Below are 16,390 nucleotides of genomic sequence, written 5' to 3'. Positions count from 1 at the left end.
TGCAATAGCAGGTCAAACTCAATAAAATCTGCCTGGCTGCACACGCTGTCCCTCGTTTGGGTGAAACGGAGAGAATTAGCCTTCAAAACTTGATCAGAAACAGCTCCAGGACTTGCTGATGTTGTGTCTCAAAGCCACTTTCATACTAAAGCCGCCGAGGGGGGGGAGGGACTTGTGCCGGCACAAAAGGCTGATGGTTCACAGGGTTGGTGACAGATTGCAGCAGACATTCAAAAGGAGAAGTTCTCTGTCTCCACTGGCGAAGCGATGAGAAGAGCAGGGGGCTGACACGGTAGGACCTGATCTCTAAATGTGACAGCTGTCATTTTCGTAGATCCTCCTGTGTGAAAGGAAGTTTGTGGTCATTTAGGTTTTTTGTATGCACTGGTGCTCACACTTGCACTTATTTCCCTATCTTTAGTCTTTCTTTTTATTTTAGAAGATAAACGTTTAGTTTTTTGTTATTTCCGAAGCTTCTTTTGCTTCCAGCTTTTTTTCTTTTTGTTAATCTTTCACATTTCACAACTGAGGCCCTGCCCCAGTTACCCAGAAATGCTCTTTTCTTTTTATCTGTAATCCTGCCATAATCGCAGGAACCAAACAATGTTCGGCTGCGCAGTGTGGCACACTTACATGACCTGATTGTGTAGCTGACAAAAGAGAGATTTTCCTAATTCCTGCTCTATACATCCAATCTTCTTTTTTTTTTTAAATAACTGTCATCCTCACTGTGATGAAATACAGCTTTCCCCAACAGTGAGGTGTAACTAGTGATTCTTCAGTGATGTACTGCAAGTTGGAACACGCGTTAAAAAAATGTTCATAGCTTAGTCAGAACCCAACAGGAACATCCCTACGTTTCAGCAGGGTTGGACTTTTTTGGGAAGAGAAGGAAGCAGATTCCTGGAGAAACGGATCTGCAGCTTCAGGAGCGCGTGTCAAGGAGACCAAAACATCAATGAGGACACCAGGAATGGCAGTGTTCAAGCAACAGAACGTGGAGGATTTCTATGAAATGGGAGAACAGCTTGGAAGGTGAGGACTGTGTGGGTTTCTCTGCTTGATGCAGTGGTCCTTGATGTGTGAAAGTATGCAAGCAGCAGGCTTGTTGAAGCTTAAACTGGGGGGTGCTGCTGTGTCAAAGTGGGTTGAAGTTTACTGCAAGAGATAACATTTCAATAGTAAATAGACTTTTTGGCTATGTTTTGACAGTCCACATGTGAACTTGATCTCTGAGTGCAGGTTGGAGTGTTTTTTTTCTTAGATTAAGCCATTGGGGAGCGGAAATGAAGGAAACTGCCACCCGGGGAAATGCATTTAAGGAAGTTTAGTTTTTCCCCCAGAACAATATAGACTGAGGAAGCTTCACATTTGACTGGATTTTACCCGGAGCATAAACAGGGACAGAAGATGCTAGAGAAGCCGCCTGGCCGCTGAACTGTTCTACGGCGCCTGTACAGTTTGTTCCTTCAATGGGTTTTTTGCCCTTTAGGGTTGGAATTTGATAGACTTTGCTTCTCAAGTTGCATTTAATTTTTAGGGGAGGAGTTACAAGCAAAACCAGGGACGTTCAGCGTTTCAGAGTTAATGATAGGGGTGATACTTGAACTCCCTCAACTATCACAATCATCTCAACGCCACTATGAAAGTGATGCATTTGAAAATCATTTAATAGCAAAATAAACAAACAAAATGCTTAAATGATTCATTTTTTGGTGTTTTTAACATTTTTTGTCATGATGGAGGACATGTAGAAAAAATATGAAGGTTAAAATTGCATTTCTGAATTTTTCTTTATTCAAATCCTTCTCAGTCAGGAGCAGATGCAAAAATGCAGTTTGAAAAAGCTTATTGGTTTGATGTAGATGCTGCTACAACAGGCCACAAGCTCTCTGCTCTGCTCCATTCTGATGCATCCACTTGCAGACAAATAGATTCATATACGTCTTCATTTTCCTCGTCTCAGCTGGCATCTGGTTTAAAACTGTAAAGCTAGATAGCTCTAATAGTGCTCGCCAGTTTTGTTGCTCCGCTAATGTTAGGTTCTGGTTGTGAGGAGCTAGCAGGATGGTGTATAAACAGATGTATGATGGGAAGTTGCGGGTGGGCTTACTTGGTGCCAACAATTTTTTTGATTTTGCCTAAAAACAGCAAAATATTAAGTGAAAGACCTCTGGAAACGCTTTAAAATAGATCAAAAGATGATCTGAATGGGACTTTAAGTGTATGAAAAATGTTTTTTCGTCTTCAAAAACGTTTTTCTGACACGTCAAAGCCATTTCTTATAATGGCTTTGACAGATAATATCAGGGCTTTTTTGGGGGGGTTTAAGAACTGAAATAACATATGTATTATCAAACTAGTTGTGCTTTGTAAAGTCTCTCGCAGTGAAAAAAACAAACACTATAAACCTTCTCAGGAATAAAACGTCTAGCCCCCTTTTCTATTCTGCAGCTGTTGATCTCATGGTTCAGCTTCAGGTAAAAGCCCTTTAACTCTTGAAATATTACTCAGCTGTTCTGTCAGTGGGCTGGGGGGAGATCAATCATTTATTTAGTGGAACTGTTGAGTTTTTTCTGAAAAGGATGTAAATAAGTCCCAGAATCGACAGGTTTTAATGTCACACCTACATTGGTGGTTTGTTCCCCATTACTGATACATGGTTGGTCGTACTCCTATCTGCCACTCATGCTTGAGTCATAACACACGTGTTGACAAACAGTAGGAAGTGTCTCAGTGTGAGCCTCCCACCAGATTAGCCAGAGTGCATGTGCTGTTGCATGCCAACAAAGAGGAACAGGACCCCTGTGGGTTTTAAAAGGCCTTCTTTGGTCACAACACTGCTGAAGTGCGCCTTCAGAAGCTCAGCAAACAGCGAGACATCTGAGTGTTGACTTAGTTGAGCCCTCGTAACTCGGGAGGGAGCTTCACTTGCCTGGAAAAACAATCAAACTTCCCCTTTAGTTTGACTTCTGAGCCGACGTCACTGATGGGACGGTTTCACCATGACGACTGTTGACGGGTTTCACGTTGTGTGCGCGTGGAGTGGCTTCCTTTGAAGCTCCGGAACCCTGAAGTTCTGTGAAGTTTCTGAGTGAGGCCACAAGCAACTCTACAAGCTACCACAAATTGGAGGAAAGGTTTCTGTGATGGGGGAAAGGGGAAAAGAAAACACTTTTGTAACACCTTCTGTAGGGGTTCAAACTGTACAATTGACCTTTTTTTGTTGTTCAAATCCTGTGCAGATTTTCAAATCTACCTGTTTGAACACTATCATTTGGTTTGACATTTTGTTTATTTAGTATTTCTTTTGTGACAGTAATGACTAAACCTTGTTAAAGTATGACATGACAGATTGATTTGGTATGACAAAAAAACAAATAAAAGCCTGCTGAGCAGCATCTGAGTTATCTGAGCCTGTGTGAACTTGCTAATGTTTTGTCCTCAAACTGCAGGAGCCCGCTCAAGCCATTTCACAGCACTAATGGAGTTCTACCAACGCTGAGATGCAAAGTTTTTCTCTGATTGGTGCAAATGAGCTCAGCGAGTCATTCATTTCTCAAATATTGAGATAAAGTCATGCGGAAGAAAAAAAAATAGTTTGCAGAAGTTCAGTGCCGCACATTGCGTGTTGTGGCACGAAGCTTCTTCATGCAAAAGTGAAAAGAAGTGACTGTCTATAAGCAAACTGTTTACAGAAATAAATTAAGGGAGTATATATGACAAGAATATTGCCCCCATCTCTGGGATAAGTAATTTCTGTCTCTAAAAAGGGAGAATTTTTTATTTATTTTTTTTTGTATTTCCAGAAATTAACTTTTGTATTGTTAGTACACTGTGCTGCTTCTCCTCGGAAGCGTTGAACCAATATGTTTCTACTTTGTGAGCAACAACAAAGTCATTTGTTTGACAGTATGAGCTGCCTCTGCTGCCACACTTTCATAACTGATGTTCAGATTATGAAGAGGTTCAGGTTCTGGCTGTCTGTGTCATGCTCCTCCAGAGTGGAGAGATGTGTTTGGAGAGTGGGTCGGCGCCACTCGGTGGAGCATTCCTCCAGCCTTCGCTGTGGTTAATAACCCTCAGCTGTTGGACGTGGAAGCTCAGTTCATAAGGCCCAGTTGTTGGCTTATGAACTGAGATGACTGACCTCACTGCTGCAACTCTACACTTCATTATGGAGCTAAACTAAACCTTAGAAGATTGTTTTTTGTTTTTTTTTCTGAGCTGTCATCCTGATGTTTCTGAAAATTGTTGCTCCTTTCACGTGACAGGTCTTCCCCTCTGGGTGAAAAATGCCTGTTTTTGCAAATTCAATAAGGACAGAGGCTCGTATTGGGTTCCTTCATTTTCATAGTCCTCATCTGTAACAGGGTCAGTCCTTAAGGAAGGACTAGTGGGGGGAAACCCCACGAATAAATCACATGCAAGGAGAACCTTTAATTGCTTATCAGCTCTGCAGTTTTGTGTAACTCAGTGCTTTTTCTCCAGTCTGCTGGAGCATGTTTGTGTCCCGACTAAATCATCCTTGTCACTCTTTAGGCTCAAGCAGATCTGGACCTGAACTGTGGCAAGAATTTACAGTTTTGAGGCACTCTTCTTGTTTTCAGAACAAGTGCAAACACCTGAGGCAGTGGAAAACATTCCACTTGGATTAAATGAGATATTCTGAGGTTTTTGTTTTGCAGTTTCGCTTCCCTCCTTCAGCAAAGTATCTGAGGTTTTCTTCCATTGTGGAGCTGATCAAGAAGAGGGTGGAGTGTGTCTTTCAAAAGCAAACTCCATGCCACCACAATTTAGTGCGGCACAAAGAGGCTGCAGTTGTTTAAAACCGCTAAAGTCGTGTGTATTTGTGTGTTTTGCGATGCACTGGTGCACATATCTGTGTGGGCACTTCTCCAGTTTGCACGTGTGGGTCTCGTGTCGGCTCAAGAAGCCCTTGTGAAGCTGGCATGTGAAGAGTGAGTCAGCTAGAGGGTCTATTCCTGGCCTCCAGGACGCGGGCAGGACAGCTTTTCATCCTCAGCCTGCTGTCTGTGCAGACATTATGTCCAAAAAAGATGACATCCCTCCCTGGGATTGCCTGGTTCTCCCCTCATGAGCTCTTTCACAATACATTTTTTTCCTTAGAAAAATCTATATGAATGGAAGTGTGAATCAGTTATTGTTGATATTTCTCAGCCAAACGTGCTGCATATCTATGGAGTGCCCACCTGTTCAGAGTCAGCTGAGGACCCACAGCTTTTTGTCAGATTGAAAGCCAACTACTTGAAGAACAATTTGTGGAGAAAAATCCTAAATATAAACATTTTCATCAAAATGGCAATTTGCATCAAGTTACAACTTTCCAAATTTGCGTTTAGAACAACAAAGACACCAAAGTTGATTTAATTCGTCCCAACTTCAAGGTCGTTTTGTTCAAAGTACCTAAACTTGCCTCTTGCAAGTCTTGGAGAATGCAAGTTTCAATCACAACATTTTCAACTTTTGACCATGTGAAATGACAAGATGATAATTTAAAGGGCTCAGTTAAACCACATTTGACTTTGGGAAATGAATGAAATCTGTTGTTGTACGGAATTTGTGGTAAAATGAACAGAATTGATTGTTCGTAAATGTTATAGTCACGCCTACTATAACATTTCCGAAAAGAGTACGTTTTGCCAACAGTGGAAACCGTATTGTGCTCTGTCCTCTCAGATGTCTCAGTGACAGTGGAGACTGAAAGGCCGAAAAGCTTGTTTTCCCAGTCTGAGTGTGTAGATTGGGCAGGTCAGCCGTTACCAGCAGGAAGTAAGTGAACAGCAGGAGTGGCAGAAGGCTTTGTAAAACCTTAAATCAACCTGTAAATAGGGACTTCCGATATATTGTCAACGGTGGAATAAAGCTTTTGGAATCACTCCATCAGGTGACAATTAGGTCTTAAGTTGGTTACGTTGTGTTGGAGGAGAATGAAAACAAAGGCAGATCCTCAGCTGAGTGACCAAGCGTCATCAACTTGATCCTTTCAGCTAAAGAAACGCACAGTCCTGTAATGTTCTGAGTTTTGGGAATTCTTGCTGTTGACTAAACAGAGGAGGATGGCTGGAAGCTTGGCAGGAAGCGAGATGGAGTGGGAGGACAGAGGTTCTGTCCTCACTCACGGCCTTTTCTAATTGTTCTCTGTCTCGTCAGGAAACGGGAAGTGAATACCACAATATTTCAACCCTTTTGGACATGCGGCTTCCTCCCTGATGTCTCTTTGTCTGATCAGATCCTGTTTCTAAGTGTGAAAGTGTTATAAAATCAAGCGTGTAATACCTCACAAGACATGTATGATGAAATATGAGAGATCTGTCCCAAATATTGAGGACGTGTACTCCTTTTGTGTCTGCAGTGGACAGTTTGCGGTTGTCAAGCGGTGCAAAGAGAAGAGCTCAGGCACTGAGTTTGCAGCAAAGTTCATCAAGAAGCGCATCAGTCGGGCCAGCAGACGGGGAGTGAAAAGAGAGGAGATCGAGAGGGAAGTGGGAATCCTGCAGCAGCTCCAGCACCCCAACATTGTTGCTCTGCATGACGTGTACGAGAACCGCACGGATGTGGTGCTAATCATGGAACTGTAAGTGCTCAGTGCTGCGAAAGGGTCAACTCCAGTTGGCAAAGGTCACTTATGAAAACATCCAGAAAAACCCTTTTATATGACCCAAAACGATCAGAAAGCCTCTGAGGGTGCTTTACAATTGTGGAGTAAAAAGGTCAGTGCAGACTCCTGGCAAACACAAATCAGTGCTTAGGAAACAACAAAACCCACTGACCCAGAATGCTGGCGTTCACATCCCCGTCAGCTCATACGAACTTCTTACTGAAGCTGCTTCATGGGAAGTGCTGCTTGTCCAACAGAAGCAAATGCTTCACTGCTTTGTGCCTCACAGGGCCCCCGATCGGGTGCAGTGAGGGCCTGGGAAAGTGGAAGGCCTAATTAAAGCAAACGAAAACTGTCCGGTTAAATTAACTGAACTGTTGTCTTCTCTTTTTCTGTTGATATTTTAGCTTATCTCTAAGAACTTTGTGCCCACGCAGCTGAAAATCATTTAAAACAATCATAGTGACTCTCAGAATAGAGTTGCCACAAACAAACATATCTAAGGAATCCGGTACTTAAGCATCCACCTCCTGAATACACACTTGAGATAAAGGTGTATCTGAGCTCACTTTGACTGTGCTTCTATGTGTTTGCAGGGTCTCTGGAGGAGAATTGTTTGACTTCTTGGCTCAGAAAGAGTCTCTCAGTGAAGAGGAGGCCACTCAGTTTATCAAGCAGATTCTAGATGGGGTCCAGTACCTCCACTCCAAGAGGATTGCACATTTTGATTTAAAGGTACGTACTGCTTCATAGATGCACGCTGAATCATCTTACACTTTAGATGGAACTCTTTAAGGTCATTTGGAAAGGGGGATCCGAAAAGTGGTTTTGGTGAAATGTTTATAGAGCTTTGAGGGCAGAGTCTGGCTGTTGTGCTTTGCTAAACAAACATGTGGGCCCCTCAGAAATGACACCATAAGGTTATCACTCACTCCCCTCAGTGTCGCCCACGCAGCTCGCTAAAAGTGGCAGACCTGTTTTTTTGTCACTCGTCTTTGCTCCTTTTTGGCTTTTATTTTGAAATTCAAGTGCCAGCTGGAGGCAGTGACCTTCACTGCACAAGAGCATATCTGTGCACTAAGGAGTGATAATTTCCTGTGAAATTTGATCTGAAAACTAAATGTATCAACTGTCTCTCCAGTGAATGCTATGAAGCATGTGATGGTTGCAGCTATTTTTCTCAGAATGTTAGAACCAGTGCACTTAAGACTGAATCTGGGGGGAAAAAACATTATCAACAATATCTTAAAAAGAAAGATTTTTTTATTGATTTCCTGCAAATACAGAAATCAGATAGCATCAACGTGTAAACTTAAAGCAAAGCCGCTGACTTCAATCTCGTGGTTTCTTAAGATATGAGACAGAACATTTGGTTCTACCTGATTACAATAACTTGCCACACACAATCAAACACACAATAATATTCTGTTTGACAAAAAGAACCCAAATTCTCAGTTTTAAGAAATGTCAACGTTTTCATACTTTGTCTTTGATAACACCTTTAGCCACTTCCTGTGCCCCTGAGAAAAACTGAAAAACAAATTTATTCCATTAAGAAAAAAAATCCAGCAGTCAAATCAGTCTCTGATTTAATTCTCCATCTTGACCAGTTGCCAGTTTTACTGTGATATAATGAAAAAGATAAACCTTTTTAATAAACTTCTGCTTCACTTTTCAGATAAAATAATGTTATGCTAGAACACTACTTTTTTTTTTTAAGTTCAACTTTTGATCCAAGTGATCATGACAAATCTGTGTTATCAACCATATTTCAGGGGAAGTCATAATTATCTGAGCTGCAGCTATGAGAACTTTACAAAGCTCCCTGTGGTTCTATAAGATCATCTTTCGTTTCCTGGGTTGCTCTTGTTTTGAGTGAACACAGTGTTTGAAGTTTTATTTTCGTCTCCTGAAAAACCTTGCGGTGTCCTCATATCACAAACGAGGTCCTGCACATGTATGAAAGAGGGCCTGTTCCCAGGACCCAGGTGACAGGTCTGCTGTGTGCCGGGTTTAACCCCTCGTTGCTCCTGAGGCATGAAAGTCAAAGAAACCTCTGTCCCTCGGGAAAGTTCAGTAGGCTACATGGATGATTGGAAGGTTATGATGAAATCTTTGAAGATTCTGGAATTCCAAAATTCATTCGGGTCACAACCACATTGGATTTCAACTTCAGTTTCGGTCAACTTGGGATTTAAAGAAAAAATAATGGTTTTCATTTTGTTCATTTTACTTTAATCTGAACATATTTTTTTGAACTGTTATGGAAATGCAGCAACCATGCACACTGTGGTCCTTTTTTCACTTGAGCATCAAACACAGAAGAGTTTCAAAATGAGGATGTGAGTTACATTCTTCCTCTTAATCAGCAAATAGAGTTATAGATGGTGTTTTCCTACTGTTTTTACCCTGCATGATAAGCCGTCAGAGGAACTTACTGTGCATTAAAGTCTGGATGGAAAAAGTAAGAAAAAAAAAAAGCATTTTTCACACAACAAAACCTAACAAGGATAACTGTTTCTTTTCAATGCACACACAAAAAAGGCTGCCATGTCCAGGTAACTCGATTAATCTGGTTGTGTTTATGTGACATACAGATTTGGACCCTGCAGAAATGCTCTGACAAACATGCAACACTTCTTGTCTTGTTCCTCTTGCACTGTAGCCCGAAAATATAATGCTGCTGGACAGGAACGCATCTCTACCCCGCATTAAACTCATAGACTTTGGTCTGGCTCATCAAATTGAAGCAGGAGCAGATTTCAAAAACATTTTTGGCACGCCTGAATTTGTTGGTAAGTTTCTTTTTCTTCACGCACAACATTCTCACACACTGAGGTCTCATTGTGTGGCCGTTTGTGAGGTTGAGTGTGCACTGTCTATTTTCAGCTCCAGAGATAGTCAACTACGAACAGCTAGGATTGGAAGCAGACATGTGGTAAGAGCCTGTAATTACCCCAGACTCTGCTGAATTGCACCCCGACCGACCACAGGTCATAACTTTGGACTAACCTTGTGTTGTTTTTCACAGGAGCATCGGCGTCATCACATACATTCTGTAAGGTGGCACCATTCCCAAACCTTTTCTTTTTTTCTACTATAAATTGCTAAAAGAGGCTTTCTGGGCGGTGTGTAACTGTTCGTTCTACTGTTTCAGTTTGAGCGGCGCATCTCCTTTCCTCGGTGACACAAAGCAGGAAACACTGGGAAACATCTCTGCTGTGAACTATGAGTTTGATGAAGACTTTTTCGGCAACACGAGCGAGCTGGCGAAGAGCTTCATCAGGCAGCTCCTGGAAAAGGACACAAGGTAAACCAGTGAAAAGCAGCTGAGGGATCAAGGTCAGGTCAAGCTAATGGAAACAAGATTTGTTGACATGAATCCAGTCAAATGCAGAAAAAAATAACCTTAAGCACCTTTTATAGTGTACAATCTTCTTTTTTTTGGACAACATTTTGATTCCTTGTTGGCACCTTTTGACCTCAAACATGTGTTTCTTTTTAAATCTCCTGGAAATGTCATACTTCTGTGAGCTAAAGTCCTTAGAGGTTCACTTACTAATGCGTGACAGACCATCATGCTTTGTGTCTGTTAGGCCGTATTTTCTCAGCTGCTTTCTCATGTTGCTTTAGGAAACGGATGGCCATCGAAGACGCCTTGAATCACCCGTGGATTAAGGTATGCTCTCCATCGGTGCTGTCGTGCTGCATGGTTTTCAGAATGCCCTTCGTGTCCAGGTCGATGCTCTCATTCGAGCAACCGTGTCGTTTTTCGTCTGGGAAGCAAATCCACCTTTGAATTGAAATTTAACTCCAAGTCCCAGAATCCCAGAGTTCACACCCACTAACTGTATGTTTCTATTCAATGACTCCACTGGGGATGTCTGCTTTGACCCCCTCCAGCTACAGCTGGGCTTGGGGAAAAAAAAGTCTATTTTTCTAAAATGATTTAAGCTGAAAAAACGTCTCACTAATGGTGTTTTTAATGGCATGGTACACTGTGTGATGTGAGGGAGTCGCAGTCACGCCTGCTGCTGAAGTGAACGTGAAAGATGTTCTGCCGACCCCCCCCCCATCCTGTTTGGCTAGAAGCATGAAGCCAGGAAGCATTACACACTCATGGAGAATGTTTCGGCTGCCCTCAACCCCCCGTGAGGTCACGCACTAATCCCTGCAGTGGCTCTTCCGCTGGGATTTTTGATAGCTATATGTGTTTACAAGATGCCCCAATGAGGCAGCCTCTCACTCAATGTCCCCCTCCGCTCTTCTGTCTGAAGTCCTCTGGCCACATGGAGGAGGAGTCCTCTCAATGTGTGACCCAGAAGAATGGGGAGAAACTGAAGAGGACAAGTCTGAATGAGCACGGCGTTCTGTCCCTCCTGAGCACAACCCAAAACAAAACGCTCTTTGAGCGCTTCCCTCTACTGTGGGAGGACATCAGCTTGATACAGACCGGACTTTCAGTCTCAGCAGACACGAGCAGCTTCCTGCAACGTGACATAGAAGCCCTGCTTTCTACCTGCGATGAGAAAGAGGCCTGGTGCAAGGAGACGAGTGAGTCTGTGCGGAAGCTGCTCTCTCAGACCTGCTGTGACTTTCAGACGATGAAGGCAACACGGCTGCTGCTGCTGGAGGACGTCAAGAACATAGACAAAAGTTTGGGGAGTGTTAGGAGCGATTACAGCCATAGGCTGGAGCAGCTGGAGGCTTTGCAGCAGAAGCTGAAGTCTGAGCAGCTCTTTCTGAATCCTGCAGGAGCCAGAAGCAGCTTTTGAAGGAGATGCTTCTGCGGAGCAGAACAATTCTCTCAGGATTAGCATCTTCTGGTTTAGTGAAAGCACATCAAAAAGGGATTGCTATATAGACCTATTGAACTTGGTTTTAAAAACCCACATTTGCTCACTTTCTATTAAAAAATTCCTTCTTTTTTGTAACAGTTTTGTCTTTTGATAAAGGTCAAATTTGTGGGGGGAAAAAAACAACCAAAATTGTATTTTTTCTGGCATGAGTTTTTAGGAAAACCACCAATAAAATACTATTAACTAGCCTTTTTGAGGGAAAGAGAGTTAATTAAACTTTTCCATTGGTACAGTATTTGATAATGGAATAGATGCACTTAATGTAGCGGTAGACAAAGCCTGGAAACGGGTTAGTGGAAAAATCAATGTTTGTTCATTCATTTCTTTCACCTTTCTTTTTTTTGGATAAAATATTTCTCTTTGTCTGACTTTTATTACACTGGATGAAAATGTCAATGGTAAATCAAAACTTTTTCCCATTAACAATGTTCTTATTTAGTTTTGTTGGATTGTTTGGAGATTTAAGATAAAAAATGTTTGTAAAAATGTAGAAAAGAGAAGAAACACAACTTTTCTTTGGTATTTTATTTTAGAATCTTTTACTTTATTTTAAAAATTTAGTGTTTTTTGTATTTATTTTAACACAAAGTGTTTTTTTATTCTTTTTATTAATTAATTTATTTTTTGTGAGCTCATGGTTAATTTTTTTCCCCTCACTAAACTCCTTTTCTGGGTTTCTATTGTTCAGGCCAAATTTATTTCTCCTCAAAGATAAATAAAGAGAAAAAGAAAACAGTTTTGTTTATTTTTCTGATATGCCCTCTTTGTAAACAGGAAAACCATCGGCTATCTTTTGCACAGAAAAATGCCTCACATGTTTTTCCTTCTAGTATCACAACTTTTGTCCTGAAAGAAATCCTGTCAAAATTCTGTCTCGTGTTTTACATTCCTTTTAAATTTGCTTTTTTGACGTTTCTGAAATATTGTCAGATTTGAATTAATTTTTAATGCATTTTATCCTTTTTGATTGACATTGGAGGTGTTTCCTCTGTTGTGTCTTTTTTTTTTTTTTTTGCATTTGCAGCCTTTGAACTCCAGACAGGCCATGGTGAAGCGGCTGTCAGTGGTCAACTTAGAGAACTTTAAGAGGCAGTATGCCAGACGTCGATGGAAGGTAACGTTCAAATCAAATTTTGATGAAAGTTTAAAAAAACTTAGAATTTAATTGACAATGTCATGTTTGTTTTGTGGCTTCTGCAGTTGTCGTTCCGAATTGTGGCTCTATGTAACCACTTAACGCGGATCATGAAGAAGGGCCAGAACAAATCTGAGCACGGTGGGGTAAGAACAGACTTTATTTTGAAATAGCAGCGGTTTAGCTTGAACATTTCTATTTGCACCTCACACAACACTCCTGTCGGTGCTGTAATTATACAACAAACATGTAGTAATACACACAACTCTAAGTAAATACTGCATACAGGGTTGAATAACTTGCTTTGCCTAAAAAGTGAGCTAATCTGTCTACATCCTATAATACTTACTAACTGATCCCAAAACAACAGGCATCAGTTTAATTACAAATATGCAGCTTTCTATTCAAACAAAGATGAACGATGTGAAGAGGTGTGTGCTGATGGTTTGTTAAAACTGTTTTAATGGAGTTCTATGCTAGTAAAACCTGTTAACAGCTGTTCCTCATTGCATATTTGTTTTTAGAGAGATTGTGAAAGTGACCAAGAGGAGGAAATTCTGAAGAGGAGGCCAAGAACCAGAAAGAGAAGCAGCACTTCCTAAGAACTTTGAGACCGTGCGGGCCAACTGTGAGGGGTGTAGAGAGGGGGACTGCACCCCTGCACCTCCATAATCAATCCCTGTTTATGTGCTCAAGTGACAGCAAGCAAAGGCAGAACTTTAGGTCTGGCCTTTGCTTTGTCTTCACTCAAAAATCTCTGTAAGGCAGCATTCTCAATCTGACTTTTTTTTTTTTTTCTTCGCTTAAGAAGTAACACGTTGTTGCTGACAGGAACTCACTGTGTGTTCACACACATGCACAACTGTGGCAACAGCTTCCTCTCCTCACCGCAGACATAAAACGTCCTCGGGAGTCAGACTCCGTTTTTTTAAGCTGGCTGCATGCAGGGATGCTGCCTTCCAAAGCATTCCTGCTAAACCCAGTCATTCAGCAGGAAGGCGAAATAGCAGGAAGGCGAAATAGTGGTCATCTTTGTAACCAAATGTTTACAAGTATTTCTGCTCAACACAGAGCAACGTCTGCGCAAACGCCGTTTACTCTTCTTGCTTTCTTCAGCTGCCTCTACAATCATTAGCTAAAGCTGATATGCAGATATCTGTTTACAAAATGTGATGCAGGTTTTTCTTTTCTTTTTTTAATGCATGTAGATGCCTTTTAGTAACCAAAACCTTTTTGTACAGACCGCACATAGCGGTAAGCCTTTTTATATGTGAATTTGTTTTTTGGAGGTTATGTTTTAAGATGGTAGCTTCTACTGTCATTGAGGTATTTATGGTGTAAATAACCTGAATATAGGTCAGATATCTTAATTTCAATTCTACTTTCATCACAGCTGAAAGCGTGAGCATTTTCTATTATGAAATATGTATACTTGTAAGAACAGTAAACTGAAAATTGTTTAGTAAATTAATACCCATTGTTACTCTCTGTTTATTTTTAGAAATAAAAATTGAATAATAAAGCTTTTTAAACAAGTTATGTGTTTAAGTTATATTTGGTCAACCATGTGCATCTTTATTTAAAGTTATTTCAGTAAATGAATAAATGGAATAATTCCTGTAATAACTTGTGCTTTTTGTGCTTTTCTGTACTGCAGATTGCAAACATGACTTAGCCTGAAACAAGTGTGTTGGTACTTGCGTGATGTAGGTCAGAATACACGAATGGTGAAAAAAAAAGTCATAATTACTGAGAGGATCAGTGAGAAATCCTTTGCTTGTTTTTGCTTCAGTAAAGCCTCATTACAGCGATTTTGCTGCAGACTGACCGCAGAACGCACCACAAAAGAAAAATAAACTTTTTAAGTGAAGGATGTCATCAGTTCACAGCTCATATACAGTGTATAGTATTATACAAGTCAGATGTAAATTTTTCACATTTTCAAGATGGTAGTTAATGGTGCTGAACAGACCCACTCTAAAGAAAACGGTGTTTTTAACAAGTTCTTAAGGCATTTTTCTCATAATGGAGGACTTTTCATGTGAAAATATTGTCCAGGGTGCAATTTTCTAACCTAATATAAAAATCTTGTGATACTTTTTTGTTGATGACAGCACAATATAGGCATGAAGTCTTTGTGCATCAGCACACACAATACTTTGTAATGACAAATGCCTGTGAGTTCCTGGCATCAGATGAGATAAGGCAGAACATTAGGAGCACACTTGGGTCACTGTCTGTCCTCAGCCTGTTGGACGCAACTGGTGGATGTAAATATTTCAGTCATTTGTCAGGGATATAAGAGCTGAGTGCTTTGTAGCTTTATCAGAGGCAGAGTGAGACACCGGGCCTTCCAGTTATCTGTTACAGTTCACTCCGAAGCGTCTCGTGTAACTTGATTCCCAGCTGGCATTATTGGATCAGTTCTGAGGGATTTCTGGATTCCAGCAGGTCTATGTCAGGAAGGATGATTGGACACTTGATCCAGTCCAATATACAAATACGGCCTGCTTTCAGAAACCTCAAGGCACATCCTTCAAATGTCTTTGGAGCAACGTCTGACTCAGTTATGTGTCAGGACCCCAAACTGTACTGTGTAACAGTGGACACAAGTCACGCGTAAAATGCTCAGTGCAGGGGCATAACTGTAAATGACCTCTGTTTATTGTGGCTGCATGTTGATATACGGCAGATCTTTCCTGTTTCTACTTCAAAAGTGGCATTTAATTCATTAATTTTGATCTGAAAGTTACTCTTAAAACGGATCAATAAAAACACAGCGCTGCACACATCATTGCTTTGTTGGCGGCAACAGGTGACTACTTTAACAACATTGCCACCTAGTGGTGACAGAAAAAAGGGCATAACATTTTTGAGAAGATTAAAACATATAAATAAATGACTGTAAAAGAAGTTCTGATATAAATATTACTGAAACTCTATAAAGATTTGCCACATTAAAGCAGTCTTAAATGCAACAGTTAGTTTCAAATTAATCAATCCTATTAAAAAATAAAACATGTTCATAGAGATTGCGCTTTATAGTCTCTGATGTTCAAAATATGTATTCACTTGGGGCTCTAGAGACTCAAACAGCTCCAAGATTTTCCTGAAATTGCCCCCGATGCAGTCAGAGCTGTAGCTGCATCTGGAGAAACAGACCTTGAGACATTAATCATGCACGTCAGCCTCCCACTTTATCTGTGTGATCATTAGGCCTTACTTCAGTTTGAAGATCACTCTTTGGAAATGAGCTTCTGGAGGCTGCTTTTATTATTCATGGATACAGGAGCACACTCTGCCCCCTATTCTTGGAAATAATACTTAATGGGGCAGGCAGAATGAAGGAGGGGTGGTGCCCTGTGCTCTTGATATGTCGAGTCGTGTTTCTGCCAGTGATCTCATTCACGCCTGTGCTTTATTCCCTGAAACATGCATTGCTGGATCTGCACAATAAGACACAGAAAGGTTACAGGTGTTCATCATCACAATATGGGGAGTAAAAAGGTCCTCTTTTTTATGCAAAGCAGGTCAGGTGAATAAACAAACCTTTCATTTCAATTGGGATTTAAGCTGAAAAATTTGGCACTATTTGGCAAACGTATACTTCTTCATCCACAATTGGGATTAATGTTTGGATCATTGCATTTCTGACCTTCACCTCATGTTTGGCCTTATACAACTTTAAAACCTTTTACTGTTGTTTTTAATTTTGTTCTGCCTTTAATCTGGTTTAGCTTTTTTCTTGTTTACTGGACTTTTCAAAAAAAAAAA

At 40.9% G+C, this 16,390-nt stretch overlaps 1 protein-coding gene across 4 annotated transcripts; it reads left to right on the top strand.

The window, feature by feature from the left end:
- Nucleotides 1-174: 174 nt before the first annotated feature.
- Nucleotides 175-14,242, top strand: dapk2b (death-associated protein kinase 2b). 4 transcript variants are annotated; one of them, XR_013656414.1, is made up of 12 exons: nt 175-292; nt 868-1,035; nt 6,377-6,598; nt 7,219-7,357; nt 9,288-9,417; nt 9,512-9,560; nt 9,654-9,680; nt 9,780-9,932; nt 10,256-10,301; nt 10,900-12,595; nt 12,682-12,762; nt 13,141-14,242. XR_013656414.1 is itself a non-coding variant. In XM_004069631.4 (12 exons), the coding sequence occupies exons 2-12, from the start codon at nt 959-961 to the stop codon at nt 13,216-13,218; spliced, it is 1,092 nt and encodes a 363-aa protein (XP_004069679.1). In that variant the 5' UTR covers nt 175-292; nt 868-958; the 3' UTR covers nt 13,219-14,242. The 4 variants fall into 4 exon arrangements, 2 of the variants coding, with proteins under 2 accessions (XP_004069679.1, XP_078804846.1); XM_004069631.4 differs by having other exon boundaries at nt 12,506-12,595; XM_078948720.1 differs by having other exon boundaries at nt 203-292; nt 865-1,035; nt 12,506-12,595.
- The last annotated feature ends 2,148 nt before the right edge of the window (nt 14,243-16,390 follow it).

Source organism: Oryzias latipes, chromosome 6, assembly GCF_053564925.1.
Source record: "Oryzias latipes strain Hd-rR chromosome 6, Olatipes_Hd-rR_3.1".
In the NCBI taxonomy this organism is placed as follows: domain Eukaryota; kingdom Metazoa; phylum Chordata; class Actinopteri; order Beloniformes; family Adrianichthyidae; genus Oryzias; species Oryzias latipes.
The sequence above is the reverse complement of the archived record's forward strand: the minus strand, read 5'-3'. Positions and strand labels throughout refer to the sequence as shown.

What these genes read in the sequence shown, in the direction of transcription:
- dapk2b (XM_004069631.4), top strand. Translation starts at nt 959, where the DNA reads ATGAGGACACCAGGAATGGCAGTGTTCAAGCAACAGAACGTGGAGGAT. An exon ending in GGCGTCATCACATACATTCT is followed by an intron (nt 9,681 to 9,779) that starts GTAAGGTGGCAC and finishes CTACTGTTTCAG; the next exon opens with TTTGAGCGGCGCATCTCCTT. An exon ending in TGAATCACCCGTGGATTAAG is followed by an intron (nt 10,302 to 12,505) that starts GTATGCTCTCCA and finishes TTGCATTTGCAG; the next exon opens with CCTTTGAACTCCAGACAGGC.